We start from the raw sequence: 21551 nt of genomic DNA, 5'->3' as shown, positions 1-21551 counted from the left end.
AAAACAAGAGATCCCAATAATCTCTAAACAAAAAGGTTGCGTCTGTGTTGCGTGTCAATGACAGTATTGCTGCTGCCTGCTGTTCTGCCGTCACACGCCGCACCTGTGGCTTATAGCGTTAGCCCCGCCCCATTCACCTGAGCCAAGCGCCCCACTCACTGCAACAGAGAAATGTATTAATACAGATTCACAATTAATCAAAACAAATAAGCTTGAATGCGGCTCTTACATCGGCCCCTAATTGTTCTCTAGGAATCAATTACTCAAACAAAATAAAGAGCCGTAAAACTATCAACAAATTAATTTAGAAAATATAGTATATACATTACATCCCTTGTTGATGTTGAAAGAAGAACTGTGTGAGGCCAACTTACAGGCCATGCGGCTGGGGCTAAACTGTGTGAGGCCAACTTACAGGCCATACGGCTGGGGCTAAACTGTGTGAGGCCAACTTACAGGCCATGCGGCTGGGGCTAAACTGTGTGAGGCCAACTTACAGGCCATGCGGCTGGGGCTAAACTGTGTGAGGCCAACTTACAGGCCATACGGCTGGGGCTAAACTGTGTGAGGCCAACTTACAGGCCATGCGGCTGGGGCTAAACTGTGTGAGGCCAACTTACAGGCCATGCGGCTGGGGCTAAACTGTGTGAGTCTTCATTCTTAACCGTATCCTAGGGCCGGAGGTTACTAGCACATAGCCTTAAGGAGGGATCTTTATGATCGCTAGGTCAGTCAAATCAGAAAAAACTAAAAACTGTAATCCAAAGTGGCAAAGAGTGTATATCTCCAGGTATCAGTCTATGCGTGTATGTCTATGTATTAGTCTATGGGTGTATATATATGTATCATGGGTGTATGTATATGTATTAGTCTATGGGTGTATATCTATGCGTCAGTCTATGGGTTCTCTAGGAATCAATTACTCAAACTAAATAAAGAGAGCCGTATAACTATCAACAAATGAATTTAGATAGTGACCTGGATGCTGAAATGGCATTTTGTCGCTCACCCTCTTACAACCCTGAGTTCACAGTTTGACTCTTAAGAATGTGTCATTGTCTAAATCATCTTAGCGATCCGGAAAGTATATATAAGGTATATATCTTAAACAGTAACACATGCTTCTTTGCTCTGTGCTTGGTTCATGACCAATGACTATATTGCCATAATGAGGGTGGTTGCTACTGTATAATTCATTTTAGATTAAATAGTAACTCATTAAATATAACTTGAAGGGGAAACTTTTAAATCCTATGGACTATATGAATTGGTCTTCACCACTGTGGTAAATTTACCTAAGTGAAATAAATAAAGTATATACATTACATCCCTTTTTGGCTGTTGAAAGAAGACCTGTTATTCTTCAATCTCCAGGAATGCGGCATAGCTTAGCTATGGGCCTATCAATAATGGAGGTTTTTGTCTGGAGCTTCACTGCACGGGTCAGACCTCCTGCATCAGGCTTGGTCTCCTGTACTCTGCCTAGTGGCCACGACCCCCGTGGAGCAGTTGGGTCCACTACCAGGACGACATCTCCAATGTTAAAGTTTTTTCTTTTTTTTTCTCACTGTGCTCCATTTCGGTCTTCCTTGGAGTAGCAGAAGGTATTCTTGTGTCCTGGCATAGAGGTCAGATCTCTCGCAGAAGATGGTTTGTAGGCCTTCATCCAGTATAGGATCGTTTTTACTGTTCTTCTGCACTCTGAATGGAGCGGTTTCCAGCACTGCCATTTCCACTGGGAAGGATTGCTTTTGAACATAGGTGATGACTGACCTCTCTGCCTGTGAGAAGTCTTCCACTGTGAGGAGCTGTCCACCAAGTGTGGTCCTGAAAGCGCCTAGCTCAGTGCTCACCTTTTGGCTGCTCGAGTGGGTGTGGCTGTGACCTGGGGAAAGCTCTTTGCGCTTTTTGACGGTCAACATCAGAGCATTCTTCCTAGTGTGCTCGTTACCAATGTACTTGAGTACTGTTTGGCTATCCCCGGCCCCTATGTGACCACATAACTCTGCTCTCTTCATATCTGCTGGGGTCTTGTCCTCTGCCCTCTTCATATCTGCTGGGGTCTTCTCTGCCCTCTTCATGTCTGCTGGGGTCTTGTCCTCTGCCCTCTTCATATCTGCTGGGGTCTTGTCCTCTGCTGCCCTCTTCATGTCTGCTGAGGTATTGTCCTCTGCCCTCTTCATGTCTGCTGAGGTATTGTCCTCTGCCCTCTTCATATCTGCTGAGGTATTGTCCTCTGCCCTCTTCATATCTGCTGGGGTCTTCTCTGCCCTCTTCATGTCTGCTGGGGTCTTGTCCTCTGCCCTCTTCATGTCTGCTGAGGTCTTCCCCTCCGATGCCAGGCTTCTGGATTTTTCCTCACAGGGACTCTGGACCGGTGTGGTGAGAACAGGCGCCTCCCTATTGGCTGCTGCGATGGCCTCAGAACCATGTGGCCAAGACACAGGAAGTCCCCGTCTGAAATGCACCTGCGGCGCCTCCCGTTGGGCAGAGGGGTGGGCTCCGTCCTTCTCTTGCGGCCCGGCTTTTGCGGGAGAAGTGAGGGGCGAGGCCTGTGGCAGAGGGCTGTCGGTGAAAGGACGGGGCCGCTGGTTGACCATCGAGGTGGAGGACGGGAACTGGGCAGGGGGGTCCCTCGGGAACCGGAACTTCCTAAACGAAGACTGAGGGTACAGAGGCGTCGGTGACATGGGCATGACAGGTCGAATATTGTGCACTAGTTGGGGCTGGTGCTGGTCATTAATGTCATCTGGCTGAGCATCGGGCCAACTGTGAGCATTACCATCGTTAACATTAAAAAAGGGCAAGTAATGTGCTCCTGCCTTGCTCCTAACAGCACCTATGTCATATGGATGAATTGAAACATCTGGCTTTGAATATACCAGCGCCCATTTCCACTGGGAAGGATTGGCTGTGCTGGCTGCTATTTCACCTTGTAATTCTAATGTTTCTCTCCTTTTTTTTAATGTTTCTCTCTTTTTTTTTAACATTTGTTCCTGTTCTTCAATTGCATGTTTTTCTTGTAACATAGAAGATTTAGCCAATAAATATCGTCTCTCTGCCTCCGCGTTGATGCGTAATTTTGAGGAAGAGGAGGAGTGGTGGGAGGAAGAGTGTGGCTTCGTTGAGCGTGTGTCTGCCATCCTATTCGGATGCGCGCAGCTGCGCCTCATTATGTCATTAACGGGCAGGTCTGCCTTATCTGAACTCGCCATTTCAATTTGGCATAAACAAATAAATAAATCCACAAGGTCTTCGACGTGTTTTAGAAACAGTGGCTGGTTATGTCATTATCATTGTCTTTCTCAATTGTTGGTTCGGTTACAGCCGCACGCCAGGCCGGCGTTTCCTTGTCTCGATGCGCGCAGCTGCGCCTCATCCATGTCATTAACGGGCGTCTGAACTCGCCATATTAATTCAGAATAAACAAACAAATCCAAAAGGTCTTCAACAGTGGCTGGTTATTTGTTTCCTTGGCTGCTCTCTTTATCCATGATATGTCACCAGCACAAAATAAAATATTCACTGTCCATAAACATCGTTATCAGAGGCGAAGTTTGTTTAGTGATAATCCATGCATTTATTCCAAACGAATAATTATTCATGTGGCGTGGCTTTTTGCAAACACATACCTCAATTATTTGTTTGCTTGCTTGTTTACAGCAGTCAGGCCGGCGTTTCCTCTGTTTGTAGCCGCGCGTCGGGCCGGCGCTTTGGTTCCAATTTGGACCTGTTTGATCCTCCAATTCTTTTTTCGTTCCGGATCCCAATAATCCGTGCTCTTCAATCGCAGCTTGTCATTTGGCTTGGCTTCAGCCCGTTCCTTCGGATCCCAATAATCCGTGCTCTTCAATCGCAGCTTGTCATTGACTTGATGTAGTGGCCAAAATCCTAACAGGTTTGTCTTATAACCTATTTGAATCTTCCACTTGTAGGTTGGGAAGCAGTGTCAGACTCGCAGTTGCAGAACAGAAACCACAGCACGTTTTTGTTGTTCCTTTTGCTCTTTTAATGGTCCAGCAACTGGCAGCAAGAACAAAATACGAAAACAATATCGCACATAAAAGTAAAACAGGAGATCCTAATAATCTTAGTAACAAAACAAGAGATCCCAATAATCTCTAAACAAAAAGGTTGCGTCTGCGTTGCGTGTCAATGACAGTATTGCTGCTGCCTGCTGCTCTGCCGTCACATGCCGCACCTGTGGCTTATAGCGTTAGCCCCGCCCCATTCACCTGAGCCAAGCGCCCCACTCACTGCAACAGAGAAATGTATTAATACAGATTCACAATTAATCAAAACAAATAAGCTTGAATGCGGCTCTTACACTGTAAATTGTACCTAAATTGTACCTCATCCCATTTCTGCTTTGTACTGTAAAGTATATAGTATATTGTATTGTAACTCAGTTAAGTCAAGTCAAGTCAAGAGTTTTATTTGTCACGGCATACAAGTATACAATGAAATGCGGGTGGTCTTGCCCGCAACGATGTGCAATACAGTGGTACAACATATAATATAATCCAATAAAAAAAAACATTGTGCAATAAACAGGTAACAGGTAACATGGTGGGACATCTCGGTATCTGTACATAGTTATTTACAGAGCATATAGGACATGCTGGGTCCTTTGGTAGTGCAATACACTGTTACTGTTGTTATACTATTTCTAAAGTGACCTTTCCTTTTTGGCCATAAGTGTGGGCGTGTGCGGCATGAGTGTGTGCCTGCTCATGTTAAAGTGGCTGCTAGTGTGTGAGCGTGCACAGCGTGCGTGTCGTGTGTGTGCTCATGTGTGCTTGTGTGTGAGAAGTTCAGTTTTCTGTGGCACTCAGTGTTCATTGTTCAAGGCTCTGATGGCCTGGGGGAAGAAGCTGAGCCGAAGCCTCTCTGTCCTAGTAGCTGGGGTTCGCAGGCGTCTGCCTGACTTCAGCAGCTGGAACAGGCTGTTATTGGGTGGTGGGGGTCTTTCATTATTCTGCAGGCTCTGGATTTGCACCTCTTGTTGTATAGAACCTGCAGGGGAGGTAGTGCAATACCCGTGGTACGCTCGGCTGAGCGCACCACTCTCTGTAGGGCCTTCTTGTCCTGTGCCGTGCTGTTTCCATACCAGGCAGTGATGTTTCCAGTCAAGATGCTCTCTACAGCTCCGGAGTAGAAGGATGGAGTATCTTCCCCGATACTCTGAACTTCCTTAACTGTCTCCGGTGGTAGAGGCGCTGCTTCGCCTTTTTTACGACTGTGTCTATGTGTGTTGACCATGTCAGATCCTCTGAGATGTGGACCCCCAGGTACTTAAAGCTGCTCACCCTGTCCACGGTAGCCCCGTTTATCATCAGTGGTGTGTGTGTCTCCTGCTGTCCTCTCCTATAATCCACGATCAGCTCCTTGGTTTTACCAATGTTCAGGAGCAGGCTGTTGTCCTGGCACCAGCGTTCCAGTACCTCAATCTCCTCCCGGTAGGCCTTCTCGTCGTTGTCCGAGATCAGCCCCACCACCACTGTGTCGTCTGCAAACTTCACTATGGAGTTGGAACTGAACTTGGCCACACAATCGTGTGTGTAGAGTGAGTACAGCAGGGGGCTCAGAACACAGCCCTGGGGGGACCCGATGCTCAGGGTGATGGTGTTGGAGGTCTGACCCCCCACCCTGACCGCCTGGGGTCTTTCACTCAGAAAGTCCAGTACCCAGGCGCTCAGGGCGGTGCTCAGACCCAGCTCGATCAGCTTGTCCACCAGTCTGGTGGGGACTATGGTGTTGAACGCTGAGCTGTAGTCAATGAACAACAGTCTCACATAGCCCCCCTTCTGACGGTCAAGGTGAGAGAGGGTGCTGTGCAGTACCTGGGAGACCGCGTCGTCAGTGGACCTGTTTGTCCTGTATGCAAATTGCATAGGGTCCATATCACTGGGGAGGGAGGCACAAATGTGGTCCTTGACCAGCCTCTCGAAACTTTTCATGACCACAGAGGTGAGTGCCACCGGTCTGTAGTCATTGAGACATGTTGGGGAGGGTTTCTTCGGTACAGGGATGATGGTAGACATCTTGAAGCAGGCAGGGACCACTGACTCCGCCAGGGATTGATTAAATATGGCGGTGAACACCAGGGCTAGCTGGTTGGCACAGGACTTAAGTATGCGTCCTGTTATACCATCTGGGCCAGCAGCCTTCCTGGTGTTCACCTGCATAAATGCTCTTCTCACACTGTGTTCCGACAACGAGAGAGCGTCCCCGCCCCCCCGCGGTTGCCCCCCCCCCCCCTCCACAACAGCCGGCGCGCCAGTGACGTCACTAGCCGGTGAGCTAGCGTCGCCACTGTTTGCACCAAACCGCGCGTAGAAGGAGTTGAGTTTGTCCGCGAGAGAGGCGTCGTCGCTCCCCATTGAGGGGGCGCTGACTTTGTAGTCAGTTATTACTTTTCTACTCTGCATTGTATATTATATATATGTATATATTGAACACTTACTTGACGTACTTGACTTCTATTTTATACTTACTATACTTATTTTATACTTATCTATTTTTATCTAGCACAATCTCTGGAGCAAAACAGAAAGAAGCATTTTATATAAAAGTATTCTGTACTTCTGTATGACAACTAAGAAAGAAACTTGAAACTTGAAACTTGAATGTTTGTTTGAGTTCTCAGAACCAGTTTTATTCTGTTGTCATTTCTGAACCAGATGTGCCCGTATCCTCTTAAAGGAACACGCCAACCTTTTGGGAAATTAGCTTATTTGCCATCTACCCTGGAGTTAGACAAGCAGATACATACCCTTTTCTTCTCTGTGCATGCATTAGGCTTAGGGAACAGCCGCACCGTTAGCCTAGCTTAGCGTCATTCACTGGAAGTAGGTGTGCCAGTGCAGACTAGTAACTTGACTTGTTTTTTGAAAAACTGGGCTTTTGAGGTGATGAAATAATTGCGCAGCAGTGGTTCGGGCACATTTAGCATAAAACGCCCGTCGATTGCATACCCAAAGTAAATTGGTCATGTGATCGAAATATTATCATGTCATTATAGATCTGTTTTTAAAACAGAACCAGACAGAATGTGTGTATTTACAGGAAGGGTTTACCCTTCAAATGTCTTGGTTTCTGGCTTTGGGAGAAAGTGATTCATGTTCACGTAATATTGATTGGCCCATGACCACGAGAAGAACATATTTCAGTTTGAGTGAGTGCTAATTAAATATATGTAAATATGACACTGTCGTGTCTTATTGGGATTCCCTGGAAAGATGGACATTGACTACAGGCTATTCATTCAGTAAATTGACAGTTTTATTGTTTAAATCGAAATCAAATCAAATGTATTTATATAGCCCGAGATCACAAGGCATTGCCCCCATGGGCTGCACAGTCGAGAAGAAACATCTATGGAACAAGAACAATAACAAAAACAAAACCACCATAAAATCCAGATATGCAACACTCCCAGATTTTCCCCAATGAAGATATGGAACAACTCACTAAAACCTAGCATATATACATGAAATGAAACACATATACATACATGGTAGCAAATAGCAAAAGTAACTAAGGTACATAAGAACATTAAACAAATATATATATAAAAATAAGATAAAGGCTTGTTTGCACCTTAATAAATGAAACAGACCATTTGATTACATCTCAAAATGGATTTATTAAAATGCCTGTATTGTGGTATAGCATGCCTACAACAACATGTGTTCATTAGTTTAGGAGCCTCACCTAAAGCATGTAAAAACATAGTACCATTTACTGTAGGGGTTTGGGCTCAGGAGAGTAACTTTAAATAACTTTATTGGTATACAGCAGCGGTTCTCAAACTATGGGTAGTGACCCAAAGTGGGGTCATGGGTAGGTGACAGTGGGGTCGCGCATTGGAAAGTAAAAAAGTATATATATATTTTTTGGCAACATATTTTGGCTAAATATGCCTCGTTTTATAAATGTGTATTGATAACATAGTGCTGTAATTACATTTTCTAATAAATATGCATGATCAAGTTCAACAACGTGTGTTTTTATTTTGATATTCCATGTTGAAATTATGCGATACATTAACTCATTCAGTGCCAGCCATTATCTCCATCCTTGTAGTCAATGGGCCACGCTTTAAAAGATAGGCATTTTCACTGTGCGTCACGATGTTTGCAGAGCTATATCTATATTCTATATTATAGCTATGGAGACAATACTATGGCTCATTTGACAGTCACTATCTCTCGTTCAACATGTACATTTTTTAAAATTTCTTCATTTATACGTTTGCGTGTTATCCCGTGGTGAATATTGTATAGTTTCAGAGTGATCCTGGCTAATTCCTGGAAGCTGAGTTATGGAGCGCTATGTGCATTTTGTGAAAGTCGTTGCTCGCCTGGACACGATATTTTTATATAATAGGTATTATGTTTCATCTTGAAGGCATCAAAGGGGGGGTCGTTTTGTGATGCTCTGATCGTCAGCAATGGCATACGTTTTGAATACTACATATGTTGATCGTTGCGATCGATGTGAAATCATTGTAGGATAAAAGTAGGATTGATGTCATATAGTCCTTACCTTTGATAGGAGGTATTGCAAAAAGAATATTCCATTTGTCTGATCACGATTTCCAGTATTGATGTCCATCGGGTCCCTGACATGAAATGGAACAAACTATATGCATGAAGTGTGCTGGACGCGTTCCAACGGGCTCGAATGAAGCCTTTCACTTGCCCAGGTACCATTTCTCCGCCTGGACCATATATAATGTAACACACAGTGTGAAATAAGGTTTCAAAGGGTAGTCGATACTGCCACCTAGCAGGATTTGGCCGGCATTGCAATATCTGCGTCTCAGAATGAGTCCCAATGATACACTGAGGTCCGTGAGACTGTATAGATTAAAAAAAGTTAATAAAGGAAAAAACTATGAAAACGATCGAAAACCCGACTATACTCGGGTTCTGGCGCTCAACGCATGGCGAGATAACCTGACTATAGTAGGCGCCCTTCGCATGACATGTTGGAGAGGTTTTCCAAAGAACAGCTTCTGGAGCTTGCTGTGCACTACAAGGTAGAGCTTACTCCCAGTGAGAAACGTTTGAAACCAACTGCCTTGAGTGCTTTGAGGGTTTTGCTCGTTAGGGAGCAGGTGCTTGCGGCGAGGGTGGAGGAGCCTACTTTGTCTGACGCGTCTCCGCTGCTATCTGGTGCGGAGGGTGAGTGGAGGCTTAGAGAGTTGGAGTTTAAGGAAAGGCAGCTGCTACAAGAGCGTGAGGAGAGGAGAGGAGAGAGGAGCGTGAGCATGAGCGTGAGCTTAAGGAGAGAGAGAGGAAAGAGGAGCGTGAGCTTAAGGAGAGGAGAGAGGAGCGTGAGCATGAGCGTGAGCTTAAGGAGAGAGAGGAGAGGAAAGAGGAGCGTGAGCTTAAGGAGAAACACATGTTGCTGGAGCACGAGCGTGCGCAGAAGGAGCTTGAATTTAAGCATGCTGCCTTACAGGCGGGGGCTCTGCAGTCAGAGTCGCGTGCCGGTTTTGATGTAGGCAAGAATATTAGGATGGTGCCTCCTTTTTTTGAGAAGGAGGTGGAAAGGTATTTTCCCCTTTTTGAACGGGTGGCAACCACATTGAAGTGGCCTGATACAGCCTGGACACTGCAATGTGTTCTTGTTTGTAGGGCGCAAGAAGCCTATACTGCTCTGTCCCTTGAACAAAGTGCTGACTATGAGCTTGTTAAAGCTTCCATATTGAGGGCTTATGAGTTAGTCCCCGAGGCCTATCGTCAGCGTTTTAGAGGTTATCGCAGGTCGGAGGGACAGTCTTATGTTGAATTTGGAAGAGAGAAGGAGAACCTGTTTGACAGGTGGTGCACCTCTCAGAAAGCAGAGTCAAGAGAGCAGCTTAGACAGTTGATTCTCCTAGAGGAAGTTAAAAGATGTGTTCCTGATACCGTTTCCACTCATCTAAACGAGCGTAGGGTATCCAAGATAGGCGACGCTGCTGTCTTCGCTGATGAGTTTGTGTTGACACACAAGTCCGTTTTTTTGGAGGACTACCGTGTTGAGTCCAGGGATAGGCGTCCTGTTCAGGGGGGCCGTTTCCCAAAACCTGTGTCTGCTGGTCAGTTAACTTCACCTCCTAGGCAGGGTGGTTCTGCTGGTGCATTCCCAGAAGGGATTATATGTTTCTACTGTAAAGAGCCTGGTCATATCGTTGCTGGGTGCCCGGTGCTTGAACAGAAAAATGTCAGAACGGTGGCTCTGGTAGAAACCATATGCAGAACACCTATGCCAACGTTAGAGGGTGATGGGGAAAGTATCAAACGTGTGGACAAAGAGCTCGAGGGTTCCTCAAGATTTATGATGGATGGATTTGTTTCCCTGACTAATGCACTAGAGTCCAAACAGGCTATAACAATTTGGAGAGATACCGGTGCTTTTCAGTCCCTCATTCTGGAGGGGATTTTGCCGTTTTCAGAAAACTCTTCTTTGCATTCCGGTGTCGTTGTTCGGGGCTTTGGAGGTGGATTTGTGGATGCACCTTTGCATGAGGTCACACTAAATTCTCCCTTAGTATCAGGCAATGTTGTTGTGGGGGTATGTTCTCACATTCCCATAAGAGGGGTGTCCTTCATTCTAGGGAATGATTTGGCTGGTGACAAAGTGTTGGCTACTCCAGTTGTAACTCCCATTCCTGTGGTTTCTGAGGTCCCTAATGAGCTGGCACAGAAACATCCAGGAGTGTTCCCTGTGTGTGCTGTGACACAGGCAATGTCAAAGGATAAAAGTGATGTTGTTGATACTTCGACTTGGGACATTACACTTAGTGACACATTCTTTGTTGAATTGAAATGTGTACCTGTTGAGAATTTTGGAAAGCACACTGTGGATGTACCTCTGCATAATGATTCTCTTGATTGTGCCTTTGTGTTAGGCCCGGTGGTGAAACCAGAGTTGACATGCGTGCCGGAGAGGCATGTGGCAGGAGATGATCTGGCAGTGCAGTGTCTCAAGGTCTTCCCAGCCTGTACGGTGGCTGAGGCCACGAACGAATTGGAGGATGAGTGTGGGAAGGATGCTATGAGAGATGCTGTTGATTCATGTGACACCGTTCTAGTTGAAGAGGCTACTAGGCCTGACTTAGGCTGCCAGCCTTCCCACAGTAGCTCTATTGTCCCTGATGTTTCACTTGTGGGCAGGGAATGGTCCCAGTATGTCAGTTGATGATTCTGACATTGATTCACGTGTCCACACTGATTCTCTGCCATGCACTAGGTGTGATAGTCAACCTAGTTACCTGTGTCCTGTGGAGCAGGAGCCGCCTTCGCGACCTGGTCTGTTGAGTGGCAACCATTTTGATCAGGACAATGTTATTTTGTGTGACGCCATTTTAGATGGTGTTCCAGACGCTTTTGTGACTGACGTATTGCCATGTTCCAGGGACGGTGGGGCTGTACCTGAGGCGGTACATCCTACTCTGGATGTTCACGGTTTGCAGTATCCTGAACTGCCAGTGCCAGGTGGGATGGGTATGGGCGTGGTGGTGGTATCAGAGATCGATGGTTTTTGTTTTTCTGTGTTTTGTCCTGTTGAGCGCAGTGAGATTAGTTCTCAAATTGATTTTGGTTTGCAGTCTATTTTTGACAGGTCGGTATCGGTGGAGGGGCCTGTTGAAAGGGAGCTCATATATGATAAGGTCTTGGTTAAGTCTTACGCCGTGAATGAGTTAAGTGTGGGGTCGCCAAGAAAAATCCTAAATAAAATGGGGTCGTGGTATAAAAAAGTTTGAGAACCCCTGGTAGACAGTATACCACCAAAATAAAGCCATTCTAACCTTTGATAAAGAAAAAAGAGTGCCGTTTGGTCTTCTGAGATGTTTTTTGGATTAAGCAGCATCGTCCATCAATCCCTATCTAATCTAATGTCGTAGCCTATACTCTTTCAACTCATGCAGCACTACAGCCATCTGTCATTTCCCCAAGACATCCAGGCTATTCAATAGGCCTCTCACGTGTTCCTGTCATTATGAAAAGCTAGATGCATTTTCCCCACCTATGGCAGAAATGAACTTTTTCTTTTCCCATTTACCAGTAATGTTGGTCCTTGATACTGCATGTGGGGTTAAAGGAACATGCCAACATTTTGGTAAATTAGCTTACCGTCTTCTCCAGAGAGAGACAAGAAGATAGATACCAGTTTCCTCTCTGTGCGTTCAGTAGAAAGCTATCTGGCTGCACGTTAGCCTAGCTTAGCACAATGAATGGAAGCGGACAGTGCCGGTTAGCGTAGGCATTGTCCAACTAACACCTCTCCCGAAGGCTACCCGTCACTGTCCGCTTAAATTCATTGTGCTAAAAGCTGTTCCTAGCAACACACTTGACCTATCTCAAGCCCCATCTCAAGCCCTACCTTACTTACTGTATATTACTGTATATTGTCGGACTGTATTTTTCAGAATTCTAGAATGTATATACATATTTGAGAATGTATATCTCTGACTGTGTATTTAAATTTGTTATTTTATTCTTATTCGTATTCCTATTCTTATTTTTTTCTTTTGACTAACTAAATGTTCATTGTGAGCGATCTGCAGTGCTGGATTTGCCCTCAGGATCAATAAAGTACTTCTATTCTATTCTATTCTTCATTGTTATTGTCTTGGTGGTGGGGCTACGCCCATTTCTTTACGCTTGGATTACTGATTGGGCCTTTAACCCTTTGTCGTGTGGCAGTGAAAGGGTTAACCGTCTGTAGTGTGGCAGTGAAAGGGTTAACCGTCTGTAGTGTGGTAGTGAAAGGTTAACCTTCTGTAGTGTGGTAGTGAAAGGTTAACCGTCTGTAGTGTGGTAGTGAAAGGTTAACCTTCTGTAGTGTGGTAGTGAAAGGTTAACCGTCTGTAGTGTGGTAGTGAAAGGTTAACCTTCTGTAGTGTGGTAGTGAAAGGTTAACCGTCTGTAGTGTGGTAGTGAAAGGTTAACCTTCTGTAGTGTGGTAGTGAAAGGTTAACCTTCTGTAGTGTGGTAGTGAAAGGTTAACCTTCTGTAGTGTGGTAGTGAAAGGTTAACGACAGGTTATGTATATAACCTAGTTATATGAGTACTGGCTAAGCGTCCCGCTCTTAAGCCTATCGAGATATACCTCATCTCATGTACCTACTGTACTCCATCAACGAAAACAAAAATACGCCCATCACCTGCCGGGCCCCGCCCCTATAGAGGCGTACTCTATAAGATACTCGGCATGGTCACCAAACACTCTTCCTTGCAAAAAACCCGTTTCCAGGAAAAGATTTCCCAAGGGAACTCAGGGCCGCTTAAGAGCGGGGCGCTTAGCCAGTACTCATATAACTAGGTTATATACATAACCTGTCGTTATATTATCGTACTTGGCCATCGCGTCCCGCTCTTAAGCCTATCGAGATATGGGGTAGAGCGGACGCGAGGCCCGACAGATGTACCCCCTGAGGACCCGTAAGCCCACATCAAGGGGTTGGGGAGTCCCGTCACCCCATCCTTCCTAATGAAGGGGGGGCGCAGTCAACTCCACCCGGGTGCGAGCAAGAGGGAACTAGAACCCCTTGAACACACAGCACAGGCGGAACCACGTGTGACCCAACACAATGTGGTCCATATCCACACACTCCTGCTACCCTACCAAAGGACGGGAAGCAGGAAAGGCCACAGACCCCAGAACCGCCTGGGAGACAGAACCCCCGGTCATGTCCATGAGGTAAAACCTTACAAAGGGGCCCGGGGAGGACCATGAAGCTGCAGCACAGATGTCCTCCACCGAGGCCCCACCCAGCAGAGCGGCAGAGGCCGCCACCCCACGAGTGGAGTGCGCCCTGACGCCCCCAGGGGGATCCAGCCCGGCCAACGTGTAGCAGAGGGCAATGCCCTCGCACAACCAATGGGACAGGCGCTGTTTCGATAGTGCCTTACTGGCACGAGAACCACCGTGACAGACAAAAAGCTGATCGGTAACCCTGAGGTCCTGAGTACGGCTGAGGTAAATTCCCAAAGCACGGACATGACAGGTGAAGGCCTGCATCTAACTCACTAGCATGAGGAGGCGGATGAAACGCCTGAACCACAATATCCCTGGAGCGGAAGGAACTCCGGATATTTTTAGGCACGAAAGCAGGATTAGGCCTCAGAGTGGCACCGCAATCGGAACGAAAAGACAGGAACCGAAAGAGCACAGAGCTCACCCACGCGTTTAGCGGAGGTGACAGCCAGCAAGAACGCGGTCTTGAAAGACAGCCGTCTCAACGGCGCTTGCTCAAGCGGCTCAAACGGGGCCAAGGACAACAGACCGAGGACCAATTGAAGATCCCAACTCGGAGCCAAAGAGCGTTGCACCGGCTTAACGCGTCGAGCGCCAAGCAGGAAACGCTTCACAAGAGGGTGGCTGAACAAGACATCCCCCTCAAACCCCTCATGATAGGAGGATATAGCTGCTGCATATACCCTCACCGTCAAAGCCGACAGTCTACCAAGGAGAGACTGGAGGTAACCAAGGACAGCATCCAGGGGGCAGGAGACTGGGTCCCGGCCCCCCGCCTTACACCACTCTTGGAACATACGCCATCTGCCCACGTAAAGCGCGACAGTGGAGGGAGCATGCGCATTCAGGATGGTATTAACCACAGAAGGGTCCATCCTCTCCAGACTTACCCTCCCACCAGCCACACCAACAGGCGTTGGCTCAACACCGGGTACTGGAACAGCGGCCTGTGTTGCTGAGAGAGGGCCGTCGCCGACCAAGGAATAACCCAAGGTGGAGCGACCAGTAGCTGGATCAAGACCGGGAACCACACTGCCGTGCCCCGGTCCGGCGCGACCAGGATCACCGTCCTGCGCTCCCTCCGTATCCGCTCCAACAGCTGACCCAACAGCTGTACAGGAGGAAAGGCGTACAGAAGACCGGGCGGCCATGGAAAGATCGAGAAGGCATCCACCCCCAAGGGGGGATGATCTGCTCGACTGACCGAGAACCACAAGGGGCACTTGTGAGAGCGTCGGCTCGCAAACAGATCTACCGAGGCCTCCCCGAAGCGATCCCAGATCTGCCTGACTATGTCGGGGCGGAGTTCCCACTCGTCGTAACGAGGACCGCCCCGAGACATCATATCCGTGCCCACATTCTCTGCACCAGGGATGTGGAGCGCCCTCAGACTGCGCAGCCTGCGAGATGCCCACAGCCAAAGTTCGACCGCCGCCCGGTGCAGGCGGATGGAACGAGTCCCCACCCTGCCTGTTGATATACGCCGCTGCCGTCATACTGTCCGTTCTGACCAGAACGTGCTCGCCTACCACCAGGTGGTCGAACCGTTTGAGGACCAGGAGGACCGCCTTCAATTCCAACACATTGATGTGCGGGGTAGACGGCCAGTATGGACCTTCGTCCAGCTGCCCCCCACTGCGTTGGTCCGACACGTCCCTCCCCAACCCGTGAGAGAGGCGTCGGTGAAGACCGTGACGTATGAGCGCCTGCTGCCCATGGGGACCCCAATGGTGAGGATACCCAGCCTCCTCCAATGGGCGAGATCTCCCCATATCGACAAAGGAACCGTCAACCGTTTCCATTTGTCCCTCACCGGATCTATTCCCATAGAGAAAAACCACCTCTGTATCCTCCTCATGAAGAGGAGGCCAAGAGGAACCACCGTGTGAGCAGATGCCATCATACCGAGCAGGCGCATCACTTGCAGCGCCGTGACCGTCCCTCCCAGACGGAAACCCCCAAGCCCGTGAAGGATAGACACCCGCCGCTGCTCCGAGAGGGTTACAACCATGGGCCTTGACCTCAGCGTCAAGCCCAAGTACTCCACCTGTTGACTGGGAAGAGGCGTACTCTTCTTCCAGTTCACAGCAAAGCCCAGCCTGGTGAGGTATTCCACCACCAGCCTGGTATGAGACCTGGCAACCTCCTCCGAACGACTGAGGAGTAGAATGTCGTCGAGATAGAATAGAACCCGTATTCCCCGACGACGTAGAGGCTCCAGCGCAGTCGCTACGCACTTGGTGAATGTGCGGGGAGCCAGAGAATAGCCGAACGGCAACCTCTGGTACTCGTACGCTACGCCCTGAAACAGGAACCGCAGGAACTTCCTGTGAGGAGGGAAAATCGGGATGTGAAAATACGCATCCTTCAGGTCTATGGAGGTGAACCAGTCTCCCCTTCTGACAGCAAGCAGAAGGAGTTTGACGGTCAACATCCTGAATGGTCTCGCTACAATCAACCGATTGAATGCGGACAGATCCAGTATAGGTCTGACCCCCCCCCCTTTTTCTTGGGCACCAGAAAATAACGGGAGTAGACGCCTGACATTGCGTCCTCTCTCGGGACCACGACTACGGCTTGCTTTGCCAACAGAGATTGGATCTCGTCGGCCAGGGCTGTCACTGCTTCTGACCCTGACAATAGGGTCGGCACCAAACCTGAGAACGGAGGGTGGGGTTGTGCGAACTGCAACACAAGCCCCTCCCTCAACGTTCTCTCTATCCACCCCTCCAAACGGCATTCTTGTCGCCATATGTGAAAATAATCCCACAGCGCACCCGCCGTCAACTGACGCTGGGCCGCAAGGAACAGTAGATAGTTGGCCTGGTCCCTCCCGCTGTGCGACGCATCCAAGGGGGGACCCCGACAGAAAGGGCCGGTTTGATACGGGAGAAGCGGTCATCAAACTGGTTGACACACCCCCCCCCCCCCTGAACACCCCTCTAGCGCATGCTGAGGACTTGTTCTACAGCTAGACACGCAAGGCATGAGGACCCCATGGGCTCCTACACGCCGTAGCCCTGCAGTGATATTGCTATCACCCAAATCACGCTCGCCTCTTCTTTGCAGACCACTGCCGCTCTCACGGGAGTGGGAGGCGTCAGCGTGACACCCCGCCTGGCGAAGGCGAGGCCGGGGTAACCCTTGCTGTGCATTCAACAGAAGAGGCCTCGAGTCCCCCTGCTGACCACTGTAGCTAGTGGCAGCCGTAACACCAGGCTCACCCATCACACAACGTGTGGTGCAGGAGCCACGCGACAGCACAACATTCTCACGGACAGACCCAGGCTCAGCCATCAACTGGGTGTCAGCCCCTGTCCCCATGAGAAGTGAAAAGTGGGGCCGCATGCGCTTCAAAGAAGGTTCGCGGCCCGCAGCCAAAGGAAAACTATCAGAGCCCCGCTTCCGTGGGTAACGGAGAGAGGATTGAACGGGGAGCGGGCTGCTCGCGGCAGAATGACGACGGCTTGTTTTATCCAAGCCGAATACACCCAAAATGGGCGATCCCTCGGCCGCCAAGGCTGTCCCCGTTGACTCTCCGCCCAGGGTACCACTGGCGGGGGAAACATGGCCGCCTGTCGAGGGCCTCGCCACAGTCGTTGACGAGGCCGTGCTCCAACCTCTGGCTGCACAGCGTGAGGCGGTGTGGGACCCAGATCAACAACCGCCTGCGCCTCCACAGAACGATCAAAAAGTCCTTCCGTGGAAAAAGGAGTCGTGAGGAGAGAAAACCTATCCTCTTCCCCAAGAGGAGAGTGCTCCAACCAGACATGCCTAACAACAAACGTTGATAGCATCCTAATCCTCCCCACAGTTATAGCTTGCGACTGAGTCAAGATCTCTATAACACCACAAACATGCAACATGTTTACAATGTCGGCTGGACCCATAGCCCCACTACCCGACGCCAATGTGGATAGGAAAATAGACAGCTGAGCCATAACACTGGCCGCCGCTACAAACCATCCTGCAGCAGTATACCACTCATCCGTCCATACTGCCACCCTCCGAGCCGATTCGCTCTCAAGCATCGGCCGGGTGGGACATCGTTCATCCCCGCCGGGGCACAGGATCAAAGCTACCTGGCTACGTAGCCACGGTACACCCGGCCTGCACCCTGTTGTTAGCCCTTTTACCCGTAAAAAAGGTAAATAAGACTCAGCGAAACCCCCCACATTAGCAACCGACTGACCTTTATCAATGAACCGGGCAAGAGGAGGGAAAAGCGGCAACGTCCCGCGGCGGGGAATATTAGAACAAAGACCCATTTCAGCATCAACATTAGCATTAGCAGTAGCTAGAGCTGCCGCGGTATTGATGTTTTCCTTACCGCACTAATTTGCAAAATATTTCCTACCGCCGCGGTTATTACCGCACGCACACAAAAAAAAAAAAAAAAAAAAAGTTTGAATGCATTTTTTTTTTAGTAGTAGTCTACTCTTTATAGCATATAGCCTGCCTCTAGTCTAAATGTCTATCTTTAGAGGATGACTTTGCAGCATGAATATTGTTTGGGATTTGGCAAGCACGCATTAGTTATTAAAAGTGAAACACGGATTCGAAGTTTCCCCTCTGGTCGTGCGCAGTTCACTCGGTGTCGCGGGCAGGGGTGGTTACCCCTAACCCCCCCGACCCTTTCTTATTATTATTACTATAAAGTTACTACTTTATAATAAAGGCATTCGTTTTGTGGCATTAACATTATATAGTTATACGTTCAATAACATCAGCGTATTTACCGGACCATAGCAAGACAAGCAATACTCTATTCATATCTCAGTTCCTTTCTTTGCTCAGAGCGTGCTGAGTTGTCCCATTCTGCGGTCTGTTAATAAAGTTTTCAATCAGACAAGTGTATAGAACGAAGGGCTTTTATTATAACATTCGTTGCAGACAGTAAAATCATTATGTCTCGTTTAGTACTCCTGAAGAGCGATGGTAGTCCACTCCGGCGGAGAGTTAAAGCTAACGTTATTAGCCGTGTTGTGATGAGCTGACATTCAGGACGTAAAAAACGTGTGACGCGTCTCTCTTCTGACCAATCAGTGGTCTGCAATGTTTCACGTGACTTTTCTGGTACCCAATAGGGTCGCTTGGAACCTCGATAGAGAAGTAGGGTATATCTGCAGAGCCGCAAGCCCAACGAGAGGAGGGTAATTTATTATTATTATTATAAAAAACAGCGGTGACGCGGTATTCAGCCTACTCTGCGGTGGCCGTGATGTAACAGCGATACCGCGGTAATGCGGTAATCGCGGCAGCTCTAGCAGTAGCATTAGTAGCATTAGTGTAAGCAGCATGCTCCAGGATAGCCAGGAAATCGTCCACTGCAGTGGAACGTTCACCAAGCCACCCCGCCCATGGCGCCAAAACACACTCCACAGCATTACTAACACCAACATCAATGCCTGATGACACAGGGCCTACCTGTGTACAAGCCGGCTCGATAGCCAAATTTTGCACGCTGCTCCTTGTCCTGCTGCCACCAGACGAGGAAACATCAGAATAGGCCCGACGTGTCGCTGAAACATGCCCCGAAGATTCCAGGGGTAAGCAAACCTCCGGTAAACTTTCAACATTACGCAATTTCTCTAATCTTTTCATAGCACTAGTTACATAAGGCGCCTTGCGACCGTTATGATGGAAACGAAAATAGAGGAAGAGTGTTTGGTGACCATGCCGAGTATCTTATAGAGTACGCCTCTATAGGGGCGGGGCCCGGTAGGTGATTTTTGTAGTTTTGTTTTCGTTGATGGAGTACAGTAGGTACATGAGATGAGGTATATCTCGATAGACTTAAGAGCGGGACGCGATGGCCAAGTACGATAATATAACCGTCTGTAGTGTGGTAGTGAAAGGGTTAACCGTCTGTAGTAAATGGTAAATGGTAAATGGCTGCTTTTTTATATAGCAGCTTTTATCCAAAGCGCTTTACAATTTGTTCCTCACATTCACCAATTCACTCACACATTCACACACCGACGGCGGCCGACCTGCTCATCTGGAGCAATTAGGGGTTAAGTGTCTTGCTCAAGGAGACTTCGACACGCTGCCCGGGAGGAGGTAGTGTGGTAGTGAAAGGGTTAACCCTTCAAACGGTTAACCCTTTCACTGCGACAATACACAGAAGAAGGTTAACCCTTTCACTGCCACACAACAGCAGGTTAACCCTTTCACTGCCGCACTACCAAACGGTTAACCCTTTCACTGCGACAATACACAGAAGAAGGTTAACCCGTTCACTGCCACACAACAGCAGGTTAACCCTTTCACTGCCGCACTACCAAACGGTTAACCCTTTCACTGCGACAATACACAGAAGGTTAACCCTTTCACTGCCACACAACAGCAGGTTAACCCTTTCACTGCCGCACTACCAAATGGTTAACCCTTTCACTGCGACAATACACAGAAGGTTAACCCTTTCACTGCCACACACGACAGCATGTTAACTGAGTTTATTCTCCTCCTAATATCCGAGCCTTCCTCTCCTCCACCAGGGACTGACCGCCTCCAGAGCCCTGGAGGTGCTGGCCCGGGACGGTCCCAACGCCCTCACCCCCCCGCCCACCACCCCGGAGTGGGTGAAGTTCTGCCGCCAGCTCTTCGGGGGGTTCTCCCTGCTGCTGTGGCTGGGAGCTGTCCTCTGCTTCCTGGCCTACAGCATCCAGGTGGCGACAGAGGACGAGCCGGCCAACGACAACGTGAGAGAACACACACACACACACACACACACACACACACACACACACACACACACACACACACACACACACACACACACACACACACACACACACACACACACACACACACACACACACACGCTCCCAGATGGTATGACGCTGACAGCAGACCTGGATGAGCCTGGGATATTTACAGTCATGCTAGCTTTGAATAAACATACAGTAACACAATGTGCTGCGTGCGACTCCTTACATAATGATGTCATCATTAAACCCACAGTACAGTGTGTAAAGTACAGCACACACACACACACACACACACACACCCACACACACACACACACACACACACACACACACACACACACACACACACAATGGCTTTAATCTCTGACGGTTTAATCTCCACAGTACCGTATAGACCACTGGATGCTGTGGGATTTTTGCATTTTTAGCTCTTTCATAAAGAGGGAATTGCACAATAAAAACCCACCCAGAATTGACATACTTCTGCTCACCTACTCTTCCCCTACACCAGTGACCTCAAGAGAGAGAGAGAGAGAGAGAAGAGAGAGATGAGAGAGAGAGAAGAGATGAGAGAGAGAGAGAGAGAGAGAGAGAGAGAGAGACCACACACACACAGAGAGGGGAGAGAGCGAACGAGAGCAAGAGAGAGAGAGACATAGAGAAAGAGGGGAGAGGAGGAAAGAGAGAGAGAGGGGGGGGGGGGGAAGAGAGAGAGAGACAGATAGAGAAAGAGGGGGAGAGGAGAGAGAGCGAGAGAGAGAGAGAGAGAGAGAGAGAGAGAGAGAGAGAGAGAGAGGAGAGAGAGAGAGAGAGAGAGAGAGAGAGAGAGCGAGAGAGAGAGAGAGAGAGAGAGAGAGAGAGAGAGAGAGTAGAGAGAGAGAGAGAGAGAGAGAGCGAGAGAGAGAAAGAGAGAGTTCAGTGTGTGGATCAAAGAGCAAGTCTCCCCTGAAGCTAAGTGAACAAAAACACACCAAGACTATAATCTATGAAGCCGTCAGAAGACAAAACCCAGAAGCTGCTGGACCGACGAGGAACAGAGAGCCTGAGGGAGAGGGAGGGAGGGAGGGAGAGGAGAGAGAGAGA

At 48.6% G+C, this 21551-nt stretch overlaps 1 protein-coding gene across 1 annotated transcript in view; it reads left to right on the top strand.

The window, feature by feature from the left end:
• LOC311239486 (sodium/potassium-transporting ATPase subunit alpha-1-like) overlaps positions 1-21551 on the top strand; it is a gene marked incomplete at its 3' end in the record, with an annotated part of 42548 nt that overhangs the window by 11508 nt on the left and 9489 nt on the right. Inside the window, exon 4 of the mRNA XM_084327792.1 lies at positions 20256-20459. Within this exon, the coding sequence (XP_084183918.1) occupies positions 20256-20459 (204 nt within the window). The remainder of the gene's footprint in view (positions 1-20255; positions 20460-21551) is intronic.

Source organism: Notolepis coatsorum (genome assembly GCF_963971535.1).
Source record: "Notolepis coatsorum genome assembly, chromosome: 13".
Classification (NCBI taxonomy): Eukaryota; Metazoa; Chordata; class Actinopteri; order Aulopiformes; family Paralepididae; genus Notolepis; species Notolepis coatsorum.
The sequence above is the reverse complement of the archived record's forward strand: the minus strand, read 5'-3'. Positions and strand labels throughout refer to the sequence as shown.